The sequence below is a fragment of the Phycodurus eques genome, chromosome 18 (assembly GCF_024500275.1).
Source record: "Phycodurus eques isolate BA_2022a chromosome 18, UOR_Pequ_1.1, whole genome shotgun sequence".
In the NCBI taxonomy this organism is placed as follows: domain Eukaryota; kingdom Metazoa; phylum Chordata; class Actinopteri; order Syngnathiformes; family Syngnathidae; genus Phycodurus; species Phycodurus eques.
Genome location: NC_084542.1, coordinates 4463391 through 4483604, shown reverse-complemented (window position 1 = coordinate 4483604; position 20214 = coordinate 4463391). Strand labels below are relative to the sequence as shown.

Below are 20214 nucleotides of genomic sequence, written 5' to 3'. Positions count from 1 at the left end.
TCTACTTTAGAAATAGCTTGTACCAGAGAAAAATGGATGCTGCTTGAAGTCTTCAATCCCATTCTGTCCTATTCGGTACGCTCGACTGCAAATGAGCCGACGTATGAGATCTTTTGCTTCCTCTGAAACTAAATCTGTTATCTGTTGTGGGAACTGGAATCGCTCCTGTAAAAACATACATGATGTTTGAGGTAAAAACAGCACCATTTCAATGAATTAAAGGGTTTAGGTCAACATAAATAGCGCACAAAGTGGTGTCTTGTCACATCAGCTCACCTTGTGGTTCATAATTTTGCCATATGTTTCCACAAGGGACTCTGCATAGAAGGGTGTCTCTCCATACAGCATTTCATACATACAGACACCCAGGGACCACCAATCACACTCAGGTCCATACTTGCCCTTCCCATCTTCCATGGCCTGGAGGATTTCTGGGGAAATATAGTCTGGGGTCCCCACAGCCACAGAGGACTGGACCTAGAATGAGCAACACAAGTCAATGACTAAAAGCCCCATACAAAGAAGTACCAAACTTAACATACTGTTAACTATGATCAGAATAGTGGCAGTCAGTCTCTTAAAAAGGTGACTAAAGGTCAAAATTAAAAAATAATAGTTTTTCCTTTACAGAGAGTAAAGAAAAATGAAAAGTAGATTTCTTTTTAGAACAGTCTACTTTTCATTTTTCTTTAGAAAGCCGAACATTTACAATAAAACTGAAAGATTTTGGAATATTTTCCCTACATGTGAAACACTGAGCTAATATTTAGTTGTATAACCACTGTTGATGAGAGCTGCTTGGCATTGGCTCTGTTAACTGGTATTCCATCCCAGGACAATTGTACTACATTCCACAATTCCATTGCAATTTTTAGTTGTGCCACAGAAAAAAATTTACTTTAATCTTGAACCAAATTTTCCCATTGTAAATAATGGACATTCTATTAATCCTGACCAAAGGTGGCAACAGCAGCAGCATCCCGACTACAAGAGCCGACCTACCTGTAGCGTCGGATGTGTACTCTCATCGGCGTACCTAACACCCTCGACTCCATTTGAATAGAGCATGCATTCGGATGCTCAAACACCACCACCACCAACAGCAGCAGCATGATAAATACCGTGGGTACGCAAAGTTTTCAAACCCCCTTAAATTTTTCACTCTTGGTTATATTGCAGCCATTTGTTAAAATCATTCAAGTACATTTTTTTCCTCATTACTGTACACACAGCCGCCCACATCGACAGGAAAAAAAAACCTAATTTTTGCTGATTTATTAAAAAGGAAAAACTTAAATATCACATAGCCATAAGTATTCAGACCCTTTGCTGTGACACTCATATTTAACTCGGGTGCTGTCCATTTCTTCTGATCATCCTTAAAATTGTTCAACACCTTCATTGGAGTCCAGCTGTGTTTGATTATACTGATTGGACTTGAATAGGAAAGCCACCCCCCCCATCTATAGAAGACCTTACAGCTCACAGTGCATGTCACAGAAAATGAGAATCATGAGGTCAAAGGAACTGCCTGAAGAGCTCAGACACAGAATTGTGGCAAGGCACAGCTATGGCCAAGGTTACAAAAAACATTTCTGCTGCCATCTCAGGGTTTATTTGTTTCTGCTGCACTTAAGGTTCCTAAGAGCACAGTGCCCTACATAAGCCTTAAATGGAAGCTGTTTGGGACGACCAGAACCCTTCCTACAGCTGGCCGTACGGCCAAACTGAGGAAGAGCCTTGGTGAGAGAGGTAAAGAAGAACCCAAAGATCATTGTGGCTGAGGTCCAGAGATGCAGTCGGGAGATGGGAGAAAGGTGTAGAAAGTCAACCATCACTGCAGCCCTCCACCAGTAGGGGCTATATGGCAGAGTGGCCCAACGGAAGCCTCTCCTCAGTGCAAGACATGAAAGCCCGCATGGATTTTGCTAAAAAACACTTGAACGACTCCAAGATGGTGAGGAATAAGATTTGCTGGTCTGATGAGACCAAGATAGAAATTGTTGGCCTTAATTCTAAGTGCCATGTGTGGAGAAAACCAGGCACTGCTCATCACCTGTCCAATACAGTCCCAACAGTGAAGCATGGTGGTGGCAGCATCATGCTGTGTGTGTGTTTTTCAGCTGCAAGGACAGGGAGACTGGTTGCAATCGAAGAAAAGATGAATGCGGCCAAGTACACGGATATCCTGGACGAAAACCTTCTCCACAGGGCTCAGAACCTCAAACTGGGCCAAAGGTTCACCTTCAAAAAAGACAATGACCCAAAGCACACAGCTAAAATACCAAAGGAGTGGCTTCAGAACAACTCCGTGACTGTTTCTGAATGGCCCAGCCAGAGCCCTGACTAAAACCCAATTGAAAAGACCTGAAAATGGTTGTCCACCAACGCTCACCATCCAACCAGACAGAACTGGAGAGAATCTGCAAGGAGGAATGGCAGAGGATCCCCAAATCCAGGTGTGAAAAACTTGTTGCATCATTCCCAAAAAGACTCATGGCTGTATTAGCTCAAAAGGGTGCTTCTACTAAATACTGAGCAAAGGGTCTGAATACCTATGGCTGTGTGATATTTCAGTTTTTTGTTTTTAATAAATCTGCAAAATTTTCAACAATTCCGTTTTTTTTCTGTCAATATGGGGTGCTGTGTGTACATTAATGTGGGGAAAAATGAACTTAAACGATTTTAGCAAATGGCTGCAATATAAAAAAAGAGTGAAAAATCTAAGGGGGTCTTAATACTTTCCGTACCCACTGTACATACCGTTCCGTCCTCCATGAGTTTGAGGCAGGAGCCAAAGTCAGCCAAGCGGATATGTCCATTCCTATCCAACAGGATGTTGTCTGGCTTTATGTCCCTGAAGAAGAATTGAGAGAGCAAACTGTCATCTAATGAAGTAGGTAAGAGGGAAATGTGCTCTTTAGAATAAAACAAGTTTGCACTCAGTTAAAATCTTACCCCAGAATGAGCATTTATCTAAATGGAAAATTTTGTTAACATTGTTCAAAAGGTTTTACACAGGGCATGCAACTTTTTTTTCATCCTTACAGCTGCTGACATATTTATAATATTGTTCCAGATTATGTCAACAGGATTAATTTGAATGCAGAGCAGAAGCTACCACTACTGCAGTTAAACCACCTCAGGGTTTATTTGTATTTTCTTTGCATCAACTCAAGAAGATCCCCCCACATTAATGTTTCCAAATACAACTTGTTAAACAACAAGTGCTGAGTTGGCTTTGTGTGTGTATGTTACTCAACTCCCAAGTTCAAATAAAAAAGACTGATGATCAAATCTGTATATATGAAAAAGAATCCCCCCCCAAACACACAGCTCCTAAGTAAACTGAGCCACAGTAACTACAACCCCTAAATTCTCACAAACTGTAAAGCAAGTATTTTGTATTTATTTGTGTGTAAGAGGGATCTAACAGCAGCAGAACCCAACCACAGGGCCACGGACTGGTTACCGTTCCATGAGCCGTTTGGTACCGGGCAGCACAGACTGACTGAACAAAAAATATTTAATTCAACATCAGAGTCTGAAAGAAGTTTCATTTTTAAAATTCACCTGTGCCTCAGTACATGTCAAATGACTCGTCTCGGTGTCTGTGGGTATGCCCCTGAGCCCCCGCAGAAATTATTTTTGATTTTAACATAAATTAAGCAACCTGGAAGACTCTGACAAGTACAATAAGGCAAAATCAAACAATTTTCTTCACATCGAAAAGCTTTACAGCACTCAAGTACATGTTGATGTACAAATTTAAGATTAAAATTAAATTTGTCTTATTTCTTTGATTTGAATAGCATCCTCCTCTTTAAACACTCATTCTGAAAATGAATTGACTAAAATTATTGTCTGTTTCACCTAATTTTTCACTATTACCAACTTCAAAGGCTAATCCCAAATGCATCCTTCAGGAAAATATTAAATGGGCTCTTGCTATATACACTTAGCCACAAGGTTTCATGAAAACCAGTGGTGTAGAGTTTGTGTAACGCTGCTAACTATCCTAACTAACATGCAAACAAACAAACCAAGAGGTGACAATAATAACTCAATAACCCTGAAGGCTTCTTTATACTCGCCCGGACGGCAACCGCGCTGACGTCATTGCGGTTGTCCCTCGCGTAGTTTGCCTTTATCCTCGAGCGCAACCCATGCGCGCAGTTTTGAAAACTGCAGTTCACCTCTGAGTCAGAAGTGTGGGTCTCAGGCTTTGGGAGTAGTTGCAGTATTTAGCATTGGACAAAATCATGTTAGACTTAATGGAACCTCTAACTGATGTTAGGAGCTCCTATTCACAAGTGAGGATTTCTGCACAAACTCCTATAACTTTGCATGAACACACACACTTGCGCACACACACACACACACACACACACACAGCTCACTCCTAAACTTCGACACCTTGTAAAGGCCTCTTTATAGCCCCGCGGTCGCGCGGCTGACAACACCCGCGTTGCATCACGTGACCAACGAATTGCTCCGCGCGGCCACTCTGCGAAGCTTGACGTGCAAAAATTGTTGCTGCGTGTCGAACGGCGTGGAGATCATCTCTCATGATTGGTCCGTTTTAGTCACCTGCTGTGATGACGTACTCAGCGTGCCCCTTGGTTCTATATACCATCTACGCCGCCACCTTCTCGATCGATTTTGCAGCATAATTAAACGTATCATCTGGGCATCAAGGTCAATTTGTTCGAGCAGACACTGTTCCACAGTCGCCATCGTTGTTGCTTTGTTCCTTGTTACTGAAAGGAAAGTAAAAATTGCTTCCGAAATGGCCCAAAACATTCAGAGGAAACTCCACGCTGTGGTGGCCAATACCAGCCATAGCGACACCCCCGACGTGGAGGTGAACTGCAGTACATTTTCAAAACTGCACGCGTGGGATGCGCTCGAGTATAACGGCAAACTACGCGTGGTACAGCCTCAGTGATGTCAGCGCGAGTATAAAGAAGCCTTAAGGCCTACAAGCGAATGCTAAGCTAATACTGCGCTAGTTAGCCCAGTTAATTGAGCAACTGTGTCACAAGACTCCTGCGATCTTAAAGAGCAGACTAGAATAGAGGGAGGTAAGCTCTTCTAAGACACACCACCCATCTGGGAGGGCCATCTGGTTGCAGCCTGACAAACAAACACACACACACACACACACACACACACACACACACACACACACACACACACACACACAAACGCACGTTGACTGGAAGCTGCACAGACAAGGATGTCGCACATGGGTCTATGCAAGCAATTGTTCTGACTGTGTGACCTCTAGTACCACTTGACAAAGGGGAGGAACCCTGAAACCAATCAAAGTACTGTATTTGAAAGAGCCAGATCTTTAAATACCATAGTACTGTCAATGATTCATAATATTTATTTTACACGGATAAAGGTCGAGCAGTGGCAAATACATGTTACCAAAAGGGAAAACAGCTATTTTGTATATTCAAGTTGATTTACATGAATTAAAATTAATGTAAAAATGAAAAATTAAAATATATTCACATGCAGATGCCAAAGAATTTATTTGCAAATAGTCATAAAATCTTTAGAAACAGAACCATGAATTTGTGAACAACAGCGATCCTATAAACTGTCTTTAGTAGCTGTGCATCAAATAAATTTTAATAGGGTTCACTTATTTTAAAAAAAGACACTTATGAAACAATCTGTCAAAGCAAATAATCAATAACCCTATAAAATATTAACCATATCTATCACAGAGAAATAAAGCCACTCTCTTGTAGAATAGCGAGCCACGGAGACACATAGTCCTGATCAATAAAACATGGGGCTGTAGTCAATAGGAAAACACCTACCACCTTACACACACATACACAAACCTCCACAGAAGTCAGATTCCACCAACAAAAGATTACGGACGCTGGACATACAGTGTAGTACATTTCATGACGAAAGGACTGGAATGATACCCAACATAGTCATCAGCACAAATCTCCCTCTATCTGTCGCGCACATGGAAAACACTCCTAAGTACCAACCCCCACATCTCCTCTGACACTAGCAGAATAGAGCTTTTGCGCTCCCCCATACACACAAACCCACACTAGACAGATGTGGTGCTAGGCAGCACTAAGCCATGGTGAGTTGGGCTATTGAACTCAGGCCCCTCTGTGAGGCCACGCAGATCACTGACCACTAAATACATGGGCGCACACACTGTTCATTTGACTAACACATTTAGTCTCTCATGGGAGTTGGCTGGTGCTCTTTCATCCAAGATTGTATTTGTCTCAAACACCATCCACATCAATATCAATCTAATTATACATTTTATGCCAACAACCTGACAACAAAAGATACATTTGATGTACAAATATAAACACTAAGGGATCGATCGCACACCAGCTATACATAAGTCAACTACAGTAATTGTGCCACTACACTACTAATGGGCCTGCACTAGGGGGTGGGATAAATATTGCTATTACCAGTATGTTATATTTTTAACTCTCATGATACAGTATCGATACACCAACATGAGATATTTATTGATTGAAGAACTGCACACCAAATGTCTTGGCTAATGCATTTTTTTTTTTTTTCATTTGTACGCATTCTATTCAAGTTAACTCACAGACTGAATAAAGTATTTATCCATCCATCCATCCAAGCCCACACTAGTATTAGTATTTAAGGGCTTAAATATGCCTTCAAGAAGGATCCCTGCAAAAGAAAGGATGGGATCATTAATAATCCCAAGAGACTTTGACATCACCATTCACTTCAGTTGTGATTACCCAAGGGAAAACTATTAGAATATCATTGTTCTGCTGTGGAACCACACATTTTACATTTGGAAATAGATGCTTAATAAAGTCTGTTTAATTGATGAAGAGATGGGATAGTTTTCTCATAAATTGAACACCAAGAGCTACTAATTTAGAGGGTGGCTACATTGTCCTTTGCCTTAGCCATGTGAATAGGAAAGAGGCGTCACCTCGTACAGACACACACCACAACCATGATGAAAACGCACACCCTCGTCTTCATGCTGCCAACACACAGCCACGCACACATGTATGCATTTTCTCAAACGGGACCAGCCAGCAAATCACACCCTCCTCAACGGATGTGCCTGGCTGACTCCACCCTCTGGGGGGAATGAATAAATAAATAAATAAATAGTGTGGGACTCTCAGGAGCGCATGGATGTAACATAGAAAGAGGAGGGGAGGGGCTGAGGGTTATAGCATGGGGGCACATATCAACACCACACCCACACACCTCTCCTAACCCATCATTACTGTCCCAAACAGTCCAAAAGGGGACTTCAAGGAAAACAGCGTCATCCCCTCTTCATGTTCCTTTGCCTTTCCTTCCACTCTTCCATGTCTGCTACTCCCACCAGCCCCCACAGAAGCCCATAGATAACACCATGCAATTAGTGGCTCCCCACTCACTTCCTTTATTCTCACAATTATTTGTGTCTACATATATAATGCTCACTTCTTTACATCAATTGTCAACTTCAGGCCCACGCGAAACATGATCATGATTCATTTATTCATAAAGGTTTAACCAAGGCAATTGGGCTATTCTTGTTTGTTGAAGGATGTTTCACCTTTAATCCAAAAGGCTTAGTCAGTTCTCAATTGTAGGTGGCGAGTGCCTATATTTATTCCTCGGTGGGTGTGTTTCATTGCGGCGGTCAACAATAGGGTGTTGTTGTTGTTGCCCAGTACAGTACAGTCCTACAATACCAATCAGTTGTTCACTCGTCTTGTGGCAAAACAGGTCGTTAGGGCCACTCTTCCCATTGAATGAAGCGATCTTGAGGGGGGGGGTCAGGACATTATTATCGGCAGACGATTGGTAATGCCTCAAACCTCATCCTCTGTTAAGAGACTGCTTTTCTAGTTTGATGTAGATTGCTTCTTTTATACCTCTTTCAAACCAGCTGTCCTATCCTATCTGGAGTGTGGTGTTTTTTTAATCAATGGCATTTCCATTCATTTCAATGGGGAGAGCTGATTTGAGATACGAGTGATCTGAGTTACATGCAAAGACGCAGAACAAATTAAACTAATTTGTCAAGGCGCCACTGTAACAACAATATTGTTGTGTATAGTAGGTGGGTAAAGTGTTTGGAGTTAAACAGGAATGGAGCATAAATATTTTAAAATAGTGTAAGAATTTATCATATGAGACTAATTCTTGACTGGTGAAAACTTCTCTCCAGGCCAATATTCCTATGACAGAGCTGCTGCCGATTTACATTTTGACTTTAATTGGTTTTATTTTTATTCCAGGAAAAGAGAGAGGAAGTGACAATTACAACTCTGAGAAAGGACAGGAACAAATGTAGGAAAGAACAAAAGCAATCCTTCTCAGAAATTTAATGTCTTACAATTAAAAAAGGACATGCTGGTGCTTTCTATTCACTACTAGAATAACTAAATCTATGCCAACCAGAAATAACATGATAATACAATCAGCTTCTCACATAACAATATGTGAGAGTTGATAAGCATGTCGAATTCCTGATATGTGGGCACAGATTTGGAAACGGATGGTAGGCTGGTGCATTCCACTTGGTGTTACTGGGAACCAAGCATTGTGCTAATAGCGCACTTGAAATTGTCTCATATCAAATGTCTCATGCAGCTGTCACTCATTATATAGGGCAGAGATTGCCAACACGAGGCTCGCAATCACCCCCAGTGTGACCACAGCAATTTTTAATCCAGTAAACAGATTAGTCAGTACAGACACAGTTTTCTTTTTATTGTTGGTTTGTTTGTTTGTTAGCCAGTGACAATGTTAGCTTCCTGCCAGCACTACTGCAGCAAAGTACAAAGAGGATCACAGGACTTGTTTTCAAATTTCTTATCCCGAAGGAATTGTGTTTTTGTTGAGTGATACGGACAGCTTCTCATTGCAATGTCAGACTGTCTAGTTATTGTTTAATAATTGAAACATGAAGCGTCATTTAAGCTCATTTGAGGCTAATATTGACAAGAATGACAGCGAACTTGGCAAACAAACAAAAAAATGTTAAACCGTCGAACATGCTATAAGAGCACATACACTGGCATTTTTGTCTTCTGTTGACTACAAATGTAATTACTTGAATGGAAGTGTGCACGCACACATACAGTTGTGCTCATAAGTTTACATACCCTGGCAGAATTTACATAACTACACAAATGACCCTGATCAAAAGTTTACATACCCCAGTTTTTGTATTGCCCCCTTTAACATCAATGACAGCTTGGAGTCTTTTGTGATAGCTGTGGATGAGGCTCTTTATTTTCTCTGATAGTAAAGCTGCCCATTCTTCTTGGCAAAAGGCCTCTAGTTCCTGTAGATTTTTGGGCTGTCTTGTATGAAATGCACGCTTGAGATCTCCCCTGAGTGACTCAATGATATTGAGGTCAAGAGACTGAGATGACCACTCCAGAACCTTCACTTTATTCTGCTGTAGCCCATGAAAGATTGACTTGGCTTTTGTGTTCTGGATCATCATCATCATCATCATCATCATGTTGGAATATCCAAGTCCGTCCCATGCGCAGCTTCCGGGCTGATGAGTGCATAATTTCCTCTAATATTAGTTGATAACATGCTGCATTCATCTTGCCATCAATTTTGACCAAGTTTCCCGTACCTTTGTAGGTCACACATCCCCAAAACAGCGATCCACCTCCATCTTTCACAGTAGGAATGGTGTACATTTCATCATAGGCAATGTTGACTCCTCTCCAAATGTCACGTTTATGGTTATGGCCAAAAAGTTAAATTTTTGTCTCATCACTCCAAATGATTTTGTTCCAGAAGTTTTGAGGCTTTTCTCTGTACTGTTTGGCATATTGTAAGCATTATTTTTTTGTGTGGCATTGGCGTAGTAATGGCTTTCTTCTGGTAACTCGACCATGCAGTCCATTTTTCTTCAAGTGTCTCCTTAGTCTGCATCTTGAAACATCCACACCACTTTTTTTCCCCAGAGAGCTGAAGTCATCTTTTCTTTGCATCTCGAACAATTTTCCTGGCCATGGTGGCAGAATTTTTTTGTGGGTCGACCTGATCGTGGTTTGGTTTCAACTGTCTGTCTCATTTTCCACTTCTTAATTAGGGTTTGAACACTGCTAATTGGCATTCTCAATTTCTTGGATACTTTCTTATATCCCTTGTCTGTTTTATATAGTTCAATTACCTTTTCACGCAGATCTTTTGACAATTCTTTTGCTTTCCCCATGACTCAGAATCCAGACATGTCAGTGCAAGGGTCTGTCAGGAGCCCAGAAACTCACTGAACCTTTATACACACACTAATTACAAGCAGACAGATCGGAGGTGTGGATGGTTACCTGTAGTAGCCATTCAAACCCATTTGTGTCAACTTGTGTGCATGTTATCAGGCTAAAATCTCAAGGGTATGTAGACTTTATCAGGGTAATTTGTGGAGTTTCTGTTGTCATTATGATTTAAAAAGAGCAAACACAGTTGTTTGATAAGACATGGCTTCACCCAAGCACTAACCATGAGTGAAAGAAAGGTTTTTGTATTACTCATATCCTCTGAAAAAATGGCCAAGAAATCATAAATTCTGCCATGGTATGTAAACTTATGAGCACAACTGTACAAAGCTGTACAATACATACACATTCTTGCATATACACATTCATGCTAAAAAAATATTGGCACACTTAGGGAGCCAAGATTTTTTTTACCATCACTGTAGTGCCAATTTATGTATGTGTCTTAAAAAAAATCCTTCTCTCACTAGTCTAGCATTTAGCAAATATAAATAATTTTGATAATCCTAATTGACCTAAAACAGGAAACGTTTTGTCTGATTTGACCATTTTTCCAGAAGCACATTTGTGAGGTTACACACTGATTTTGGACGAGAAGTCTCTGCACTCATTTATCCAAAAGTGTTCTATATAGGTCAGGAGATCAGGATTGTACAGGCCAGTCAAGTTCATCATTTGTCAGACAGTCAAGAAAAAAAGAGCACAATGTGTCTTTTTATACTCGTGCTAAAAAATATTGGCACCCCTCGGGGACTGACTGTATGTGTGTGTACATACATCCATCCATCCATTATAATGAGCCGCTTATCCCCACAAGGGTCGCGGGAGTGCTGGAGCCTACCCCAGCTATCATCGGGCAGGAGGCGGGGTACAACCTGAAATGGTTGCCAGCCAATCGCAGGGCACATACAAACAAACAACCATTCGCACTCACATTCACACCTACGGGCAATTTAGAGTGTTCAATTAACCTACCATGCATGTTTTTGGGATGTGGGAGGAAACCGGAGTGCCCGGAGAAAACCCACACAGGCACAGGGAGAACATGCAAACTCCACACAGGTGGGGGTGGGCATTGAACCCCGGTCCTCAGGACTGTGAGGCAGATGCTCTAACCAATCGTCCACCGTGCCGCCGTGTATATACATCTACATGTCATTTACATAAAAATTTTAAATAAATTGTACTAGTCAGAGAAGTTTCAATGAAACACTTTTACTCCACTACACTGAGCTTCATTCTGCTCACTATTTTTATTTATCAATCTATTCTTGCTTGTGTGATCTATTTGTTCTGGTTTGTCAGAAATATTTCTGCCTCAGGCGCTGTCACGTGACTTTCACCAATCCAACATAACCACTTGCATTTGACTCCATTCCACCAATGAAATGGAGCCAAGCACTCATATGATGTCACACAAAGTCTCCGCGGCCCAACAAAGAAGCCAAGTTTTCAAAAGGGACTCATTTATGAGAAGCATGGCAGAAACAGCGGAGGAAAAAACAGCTATGTAAATTCTGCCTCGTGGGCCTATTGTGCTGTTTCACAAGTGGAAACAAAGAACATTAATTTAAGACAATATTGCCATAATTTGTTGTTTTATAAAGATTGTATTCATTGTTTTAGTTACGTTACATTGTTAAGCAATATCTGAAGTTTCACATTCATATATTGGTCTATTTGACCGTTCATACTAATAAAATAATGAATCACAGCTACTCACTGTATGTATGCAGTATTTACACATGCATACATATACTCTATCCTGCCAAAGGTATTCACTCACCTACCTAGATTCACATATGATTTGAAGTTATATCCCATTGTAAATCCATATGGTTTAATATAATGTTGGTCTACAATTTGCAGCTTTAACAGCTTCAACTCTTGTGGGAAGGGTTTCAAGAAGGTTTAGGAGTGACTTTATGGAAATGTTTGCCCATTCTTCCAGAAGCATATTTTGGGGTCACACACTGATGTTGGATGACACAGCCTGGCTCATTCTCTACTCGAAATCAACCCAAAGGTGCTCTATCAGGTTGAGGGTAGGACTCTGTCCAGGTCAGTCAAGTTCACCCATACCAAAAAATAGTCTTTATGGACCTTGCTTTGTGCACTGGTGCACAGACATGTTGGAACAAGAAGAGGTAATCCACAAACTGTTTGACTGTCTAAAATCTCTTAGTTTGCTGAATCATTCAGAGTTCCTTTCACTGGAGCTCAGGGGATAATATTTCGGAGATTTCAAACTTTGTGGGAACAGTTTGAAGATGGCCCCTTCCTGTTCCAACAAGGTTCATAAAGACACAGATGCGAGTGTTTGATGTGGATGAACTTGACTGGCCTGTACAATCCTGACCGCCTGGCCTATATAGAACACTTTTGGAAAAATGAGAGCAGAGATTTCTCGTCCAAAATCAGTATGTAACCTCACAAATGTGCTTCTGGAAAAATGGTCATAAATTCGCATGAACACATTCCTAAACCTTGTGGAAAAAAACCTCGCCAGAAGAGTTTAAGCTGTTTTAACTGCAGAGGGTGGACCGATGACATTAAACGCTATGACTTAAGAATGGGATGTCACATAAATTCATATCCGTGTCAAGTCTGGTGAACAAATACTTTTGGCAATATAGTGTACATAAGGTAAGTAACTTCAGACTTATTCTTAATGAGACCATGAACGTCAAATAGGGAAAAATGTTGGACTTCAGAATGCATAGTACTTGTGCTTTTGTTATATTTGAGGATTGACTATCCTATTTTACAAGTGGCTGACTGCGGATGGTTGTTTGTTTGTATGTGCCCTGCGATTGGCTGGGATCCATTTCAGGGTGCACCCCGCCTCCTGCCCGATGATAGCTGGGATAGGCTCCAGCACTCCCGTGACCCTTGTGAGGATAAGCGGCTCAGACAATGGATGGATGGATGTGCCACCGGTCTCAAGACGCCACCACCTCTTGATTTCAGCATGGCTTCCATGTGGTTGCCATTATCGACCCTAACCCTAAAAACCGTCGTCATGGAGTGGTAAAGTCGACAAGTCGGTTCAACACCTAATATATGTACATATATGTAGATATGCACATATACTGTACATATAATATACACATGCATGCATAACTACATGTACAACCCCAATTCCAATGAAGTTGGGACGAAGTTGGAATTGGGGATAAACAAGTTGTTGGGATAAACAAATACAAACAGAATACAATGATTTGCAAATCATGTTCAACCTATATTTAATTGAATACACTAGAAAGACAAGATATTTAATGTTCAAACTGATCAACTTTATTGTTTTTAGCAAATAATCATTAACTAAAAATTAACTAATTTTATGGCTGCAACACGTTCCAAAAAAGCTGGGACAGGGTCATGTTTACCACTGTTATATCAACTTTTCTTTTAACAACATTCAATAAATGTTTGGGAACTGAGGACACTAATTGTTGAAGCTTTGTAGGTGGAATTCTTTCCAATTCTTGCTTGATGTACAGCTTCAGCTGTTCAACAGTCCGGGGTCTCCATTGTCGTATTGTACGCTTCATAATGCGCCACACATTTTCAATGGGAGACAGGTCTGGACTGCAAGCAGGCCAGTCTAGTACCTGCACTCTTTTACTACGAAGCCACGCTGTTGTGACACGTGCAGAATGTCTTGCTGAAATAAGCAGGGGCGGCCATGACAAAGACATTGCTTGGATGGCAGCATATGTTTCTCCAAAACCTGTATGTACCTTTCAGCATTAATAGTGCCTTCACAGATGTGTAAGTTACCCATGCCATTGGCACACAAACAGCTCCATACCATCACAGATGTTGGCTTTTGAACTTTGCGTCCATAACAGTCCGGATGGTTCTTTTCCTCTTTGGCCCGGAGGACACAACGTCCACAATTTCAAAAAACAATTTGAAATGTGGACTCGTCAGACCACAGAACACTTTTCCACTTTGCATCAGTCTATCTTAGATGAGCTCGGGCCCAGAGAAGCCGGTGGCTTTTCTGGTTGTTGTTGATAAATGGCTTTTGCTTTGCATAGTAGAGTTTTAAGTTACACTTACGGATGTAGCGCCGAATTGTATTTACTGACAATGGTTTTCTGAAGTGTTCCTGAGCAGATGTGGTGATATCCTTTACACATTGATGCCGGTTTTTGATGCAGTGCCGCCTGAGGGATCGAAGGTCACGGGCATTCAATGTTGGTTTTCGGCCTTGCCGCTGACATGCAGTGATTTCTCCAGATTCTCTGGATCTTTTGATGTTATTATGGACCGTAGATGATGAAATCCCTAAATTCCTTGCAATTGTACGTTGAGGAACATTGTCCTTAAACTGTTCGACTATTTTCTCACACACTTGTTCACAAAGAGGTAAACCTCGCCCCATCTTTGCTTGTGAATGACTGAGCAATTCAGGGAAGCTCCTTTTAGACCCAATCATGGCACCCACCTGTTCCCAATTAGCCTGTTCACCAGTGGGATGTTCCAAACAGGTGTTTGATGAGCATTCCTCAACTTTCTCAGTCTTTTTTGCCACCTGTCCCAGCTTTTTTGGAATGTGTTGCAACCATAAAATTCTAAGTTAATGATTATTTGCTAAAAACAATCAAGTTTATGAGTTTGAACATAAGATATCTTGCCTTTGTAGTGTATTCAATTAAATATAGGTTGAACATAATTTGCAAATCATTGTATTCTGTTTTTATTGACATTTAACACAACGTCCCAACTTCATTGCAATTCGCACTCAACTCACAGAGCAGAGCATTCCTGTCATACCACAATCACGGGTACCACCATTGTAGTTGAAAGAAGAACTCTCTTTTTGACTGTCTGACTTGTCTGCCTACACTGGCATCATCAGTCGCTCTACTTTCCCACCAGTCCCCTCTTCTCTCTTCATTTGGCTTTTGAAAATAAACGGCTTCAGCTTTGGAACACAGTGGCGGCAGCAGCAGCCGGCAGCGATGCATTCCGGCTGCAACATGTTTTGTTCTGTCCTCTGCACAGTTTCAAGCCAACCCCCATTCCCCCTTTGGAAAATTTGAAGCGCTAGTGTTGTGTCTCACCGACTTGGAGTCCCAAATCAAATAATCACTGTAGCTTGGTAGTTAAACTATTCTTAATTAATTTGTATTACATCCAATTCAGTACTGACAGAAATAGGTGGTAACACTTGGATCACACATGTACTAATGCCCACTTGATACTGTATGTTTTAGCATTTCAAGATTAAAGAAAACACCAATAGGATTGTTTACTCATTGTTGGAAATTCAAAATAAAAATAATTATCACAAGACTGACAATAAAAAAGTTGTCCTTATCATGTCTGGCTAAAAACATGGCAAATTATAATCTGCAAGTCAAGCAGTGAAAGAAAATGTTTTCCTTCTTGAAAAAAAAGTTTATTTCAAACCTATCCACCATTACAAGGAAAAATGACACACGGCAGCAAACCTATTTCACTTGCATGCCACATTTGTGTTCACGCCGCTTTAAAATTTTCATAAGTGATCCAAACAAGTTCTCAATGTGAAATGATGAGTCAGAATCTTGAGTGTCATTGTCAAATCTGCTTTTTACAACCACTTAAAATCAAATTTCTCTGGATGGACCTTTGTGGGGCTATAAAAAGGAGTAGTTGGGCAACAGTGAAAAGAACAAAGTTGAAACAAGGTTGTTATTTTACAAGAAAACAGTTTTAAGTGTTGAGGAGCTTGTCAAGTTGCACAAAGGTTTTGTAGGCACATACACACCAACATCAGTGTAGGAGCAGTATAATGTTACTGTGCAAACACTTGAAAGTGAAATGGTGGCTTTGTTCAATCATCAATCAGATGCTAAAATCTTTTACGATATCACCCAATTAATTTCTAACCTGTCAAGAGGAAGACAGCAGCTGCTTGGTATTAGACTATTGCATCTATGTGGGAATTCTGACATTCAATATATTGTCTTTATTCTCATAACATTTTGTTTTTTTGTTTTTCAATGCATGCCCTAATATCCCTTTATATTCTGAACACTAACAATGCATTTTTATTTTGTCATTGTTTGACGTTTAATATGGGACAAAAACATTTTTATTCACCTGTAGTTTCATGACTATTACAAACAACAAAAACAGACAGGTTTGCATCCTGTGATACACAATGCCCTTGCTCCTCACCTGTGAACGTAGTGAAGCTGGTGAATAGAGTCGATAGCAAGCACCATTTCAGCCAGGTAGAATCTGGCCATATCCTCGGGCAGCCGGTCCTCGAATTTACTGAGCAGGGTGAGCAGATCGCCACCCACATAGTAGTCCATGACCAGGTACTACAACAACATTAAGAGGTTTGTCTTAATTGCAATTAATTGTAGCAAACTATCCTAACAACTATGCAGGAGATAATTTTTTTGTAGGAGCCAAAGCAGAAAGAGAGACAACCCCTCACCTATTACTAGAGAGGGGACCGGGGGTTGTGAGTTCTGCACAAATGCATACAATTTTTTTTCCATAATTAGATGACTGCAAGGGCAGTGGTGTCTAGTCTTATAAAGTCTCGGGGAGTGTCTCGGTTAAGGTATTTGTTGTGAGAGTGTGGGAAATGGAATGACATGCAGTCCCGGCATTTGAACTCTGGGTCACAGAGAGAAAGAGAGGGAGGATAGACAGTAAGGCTAAATGGTGAATGATGGCCTATGGTATCAAAATTTAAGGCTTTTTTGGATTATTGTTACATTCATTTTTATTGGCAGTTGTAGGGTTAGGGCCTGATTTCCTACAATTCTTAGTTATGTTGTGCTTTGCGGTAGTAAATGAATGTGCAGGTCAGCAGCTGGCGGGTCATCTGCCATATTGGAGTGATAGTATTGTGTTCTAAACTGAGTGCTGAGTGAACTGGTCAAAGTGGCAGTTGGAGTAACCCGGGTGCACAGAAAAGAGAGAAGACCGTGACTATTACCTAAAGTTTGAAACATCATGTAAATACAAAAGCTCTCATCGTGGCCTACCAAATTGTTGTCATCCTGGAAGGCATAGTGGAGGGTGGTAATCCACTGGGAGTCACCATTCACCAACACGTCTCTCTCTTCCCGAAAGCATGCAGTCTAAAAAAGACAAAATTGATTTTACAGCTTACAAAAGGTGAGACACATAATAGAAATAGCAAAAGCAAGCACCAGCAGGTCCCAAACAATTTGTTTCAGGACGCTGGTCGAGTGTTAATATCATGACATAAAGACAATAAAACACCCAGTCTAAACTTTAGTAAAGAATCATGAAATCTTAATGAAACGGTGATTTCCACAGGTAAACCTCGGTTCAGTGTCAGTGTAAAAACAAATTAACAAATGGTAAATGTAAAAATGGCCTTGTGAGGTATATACTGGCATTGCGAGTGACATCATGAGTGAAACTTAACTGACAGAGGCATATTTTACCCCAAAACGTGATTGTGACTGCACTTTTGTAATAATTTATTCATTTTAGCCCTTGCTAAAGTAGAATTTTTTTGGGTACATTTATTTTTTCAATTATCTATCATTTATTTGTATTTACAGATTCATTTTGAACTGAAAACTGTTACATAGTTTCCCTAAGATGAGAACAAATCGTGATTAATACCGTAATTTCGTGTATAATGCGCATTTTTTACCCCAAAAAATTGTCAAGCGTCAATGGTGCGCATTATGCATGGGTATAGGAGAAAATGAAAAATACTAACATTTTATCAATTCATGCCGCCATCAAGAGGTTATGAAAAAGCTGTACACTTTCATTCCACTATGTCAGCGCTCCCTAGAGGTTCTCCTTGACAAAATAAAAGTAGGGCTGTGAATTTCAAAGTAAGAACAAGTAAATAAAAAGAAAGTTTTGTGTGTTCAAATAAGGTTTTTAACTTCAGAATAATTTGAAAAAACTAACAAAATACAGATAATACTATACTATAAAATCATGCATTGTAAAAATGCATTATACATAGGTAGAAGGGTTTTCCAGAATTTTGAGGTCAACTTTGGAGGTGCGCATTATACATGAGAAATTACGGTCCTTGTGATTACAATACTGATCAAAATTGTGATTATTATTTTGGCCATAATCGTGCAGCCCTATATCATAGTGAAGAAAATCTGACAAGTGACACTTACCTCTGCTCGCTTCAGCATCTCCCACTTGTTAAGAATCTTCATGGCAAATACTTTGTCCGTATTTCTCACCTTCACAACTGCTACCTGCACACAGGAGTAGAAGTGATGGTGAATACAAGGATAAGAAGAACTGGAAATGCACATAGGCATCCACAGTGCATCACACCAGACTTTTATGTGATCTAAAGTGCTGTACTGAGTGGGGAAGACAAATTAAATACTTTTCAGAAATTTCTGAGCTTGAAAGGAGATACATTTTGGGCCAGTGGTACGATAAGCACACAAAGCAAAGTAAGTAACACTGTGACCTGAGCCCAGATGTAGTGGAAAAGTAACTGTGAATCCAAATGATCCTGCCGGGGTTTCATTAAAAAAAACTATGGTTTCTAATTTCAAATATCAGTGCCTGCCTGTCTTATGCATAAATATCGGTAAGGGACATTGCATGGATAATTCAAACAGTGAAAGAGAACGTACAAGTGAGAAGACTTGAAATAGGATTAGGTTGGTGCCACCCAATGTAAAAGTAAGCAATGAGCAGCCACTTAATCTCTCGTCTCCTTTGTCACAAACCCAATGGAGTATTAGAAATATGACAATGTGGGAGAAGGAAGAGTGAAGGTCACAGTGGTGATGGGCTGGCAAAGTTCAAGAGGTATGGGGGGGAGGGGACTGCTGGATACTTGAAATGATTCATAATTCGAGGGAAAGTGTCTGAAACTAAACCAAATCAACTGGGAGTGGGAACATTTGAACAGATGCAATATTCAGATTAACTTAAAAGAAATGGAAGGCCATTCCATGTGGATCAATTCAAGCCTTTGAAAAATATGTCCTGCTCTTGATGTAGAAACATCTGCAAACTACATGCACTATTTAGGAATTACAAACTCTCAGAAACTACTGGTGCCTTTTTAGTTTTAACTTCAACTACACTTCTAATACCTTCGTGTACCTCCTTCACATCATAGCTACTGTTGATTAATAATTTATTTAGGTGTCTTTATGCTAGAAGGGTTTTGGGTGATAGCATGTTGGTCTGCAATGTAAAAAGAAACTGTCTGTTGAACCGTGTAAGGCAGAAAGGAACCAAAGAGTAAACAGAAAAGAATTTGTGACACACGCACACACACACACACACACACACACACACACACACACACACACACACACACACACACACACAAGGAGTGAAACAAACAGAAGCTCATGCAACCGGGTCTGTAGTCTATTAAATGAGCTGGGGAATGTTGCTAATGCAATACAATGATAACATTCCTGTAGTGTTTGGATCCCTCCGTAGAGGAAGGGAGGAAGAAGAGGAGGAAAGGGGGAGAGCGCACTATTCTTGGCAATGCCTTGGTCTCCTCTTGCCACTTTACTTTCTTCTTGTTCTCCTCCCGCAGCATGATCTTTTCAGCTTTTTTTTCCATAATTATTAATTCAAAGTATACGTTAGGGCAGTTTGTTTACTTAATGAACCGAATGATGCGCAGGTTTGCATGTTTTGTTTTTTATAAATGAATGAAAATCTCAGGGTCTGTTGGCTGTGCACTCTTTTGGAAAAAAAGCAATGCGATGTTCATGCAGACGCCTTACTTTGAATTGGAAAGAAACAACAACATTGCCCACAAAGACAAAACTTTTTTCCAGCGACTTGACACAAAGGCCTTTGTGTTTAGACAGCTTCATGCAGCAAGAACCTAAACGTTTTTCCAATTTGGATCACGGAGACCTCACATTTTTCACCTGGAATTATAACTGATGCAGGCATG

General features: G+C 40.5%; 1 protein-coding gene across 9 annotated transcripts in view; it reads right to left on the bottom strand.

Moving 5' to 3' along the window:
* Positions 1–20214, bottom strand: part of cdc42bpab (CDC42 binding protein kinase alpha (DMPK-like) b) — a 101458-nt gene that overhangs the window by 37661 nt on the left and 43583 nt on the right. For all 9 annotated transcript variants that reach the window (XM_061704740.1, XM_061704744.1, XM_061704747.1 and 6 more), the window contains exons 3-8: positions 18440–18523; positions 17303–17398; positions 16476–16624; positions 2764–2857; positions 277–477; positions 24–165 (exon numbers count right to left, since the gene is read on the bottom strand). In XM_061704740.1, the coding sequence (XP_061560724.1) occupies positions 24–165; positions 277–477; positions 2764–2857; positions 16476–16624; positions 17303–17398; positions 18440–18523 (766 nt within the window). The remainder of the gene's footprint in view (positions 1–23; positions 166–276; positions 478–2763; positions 2858–16475; positions 16625–17302; positions 17399–18439; positions 18524–20214) is intronic.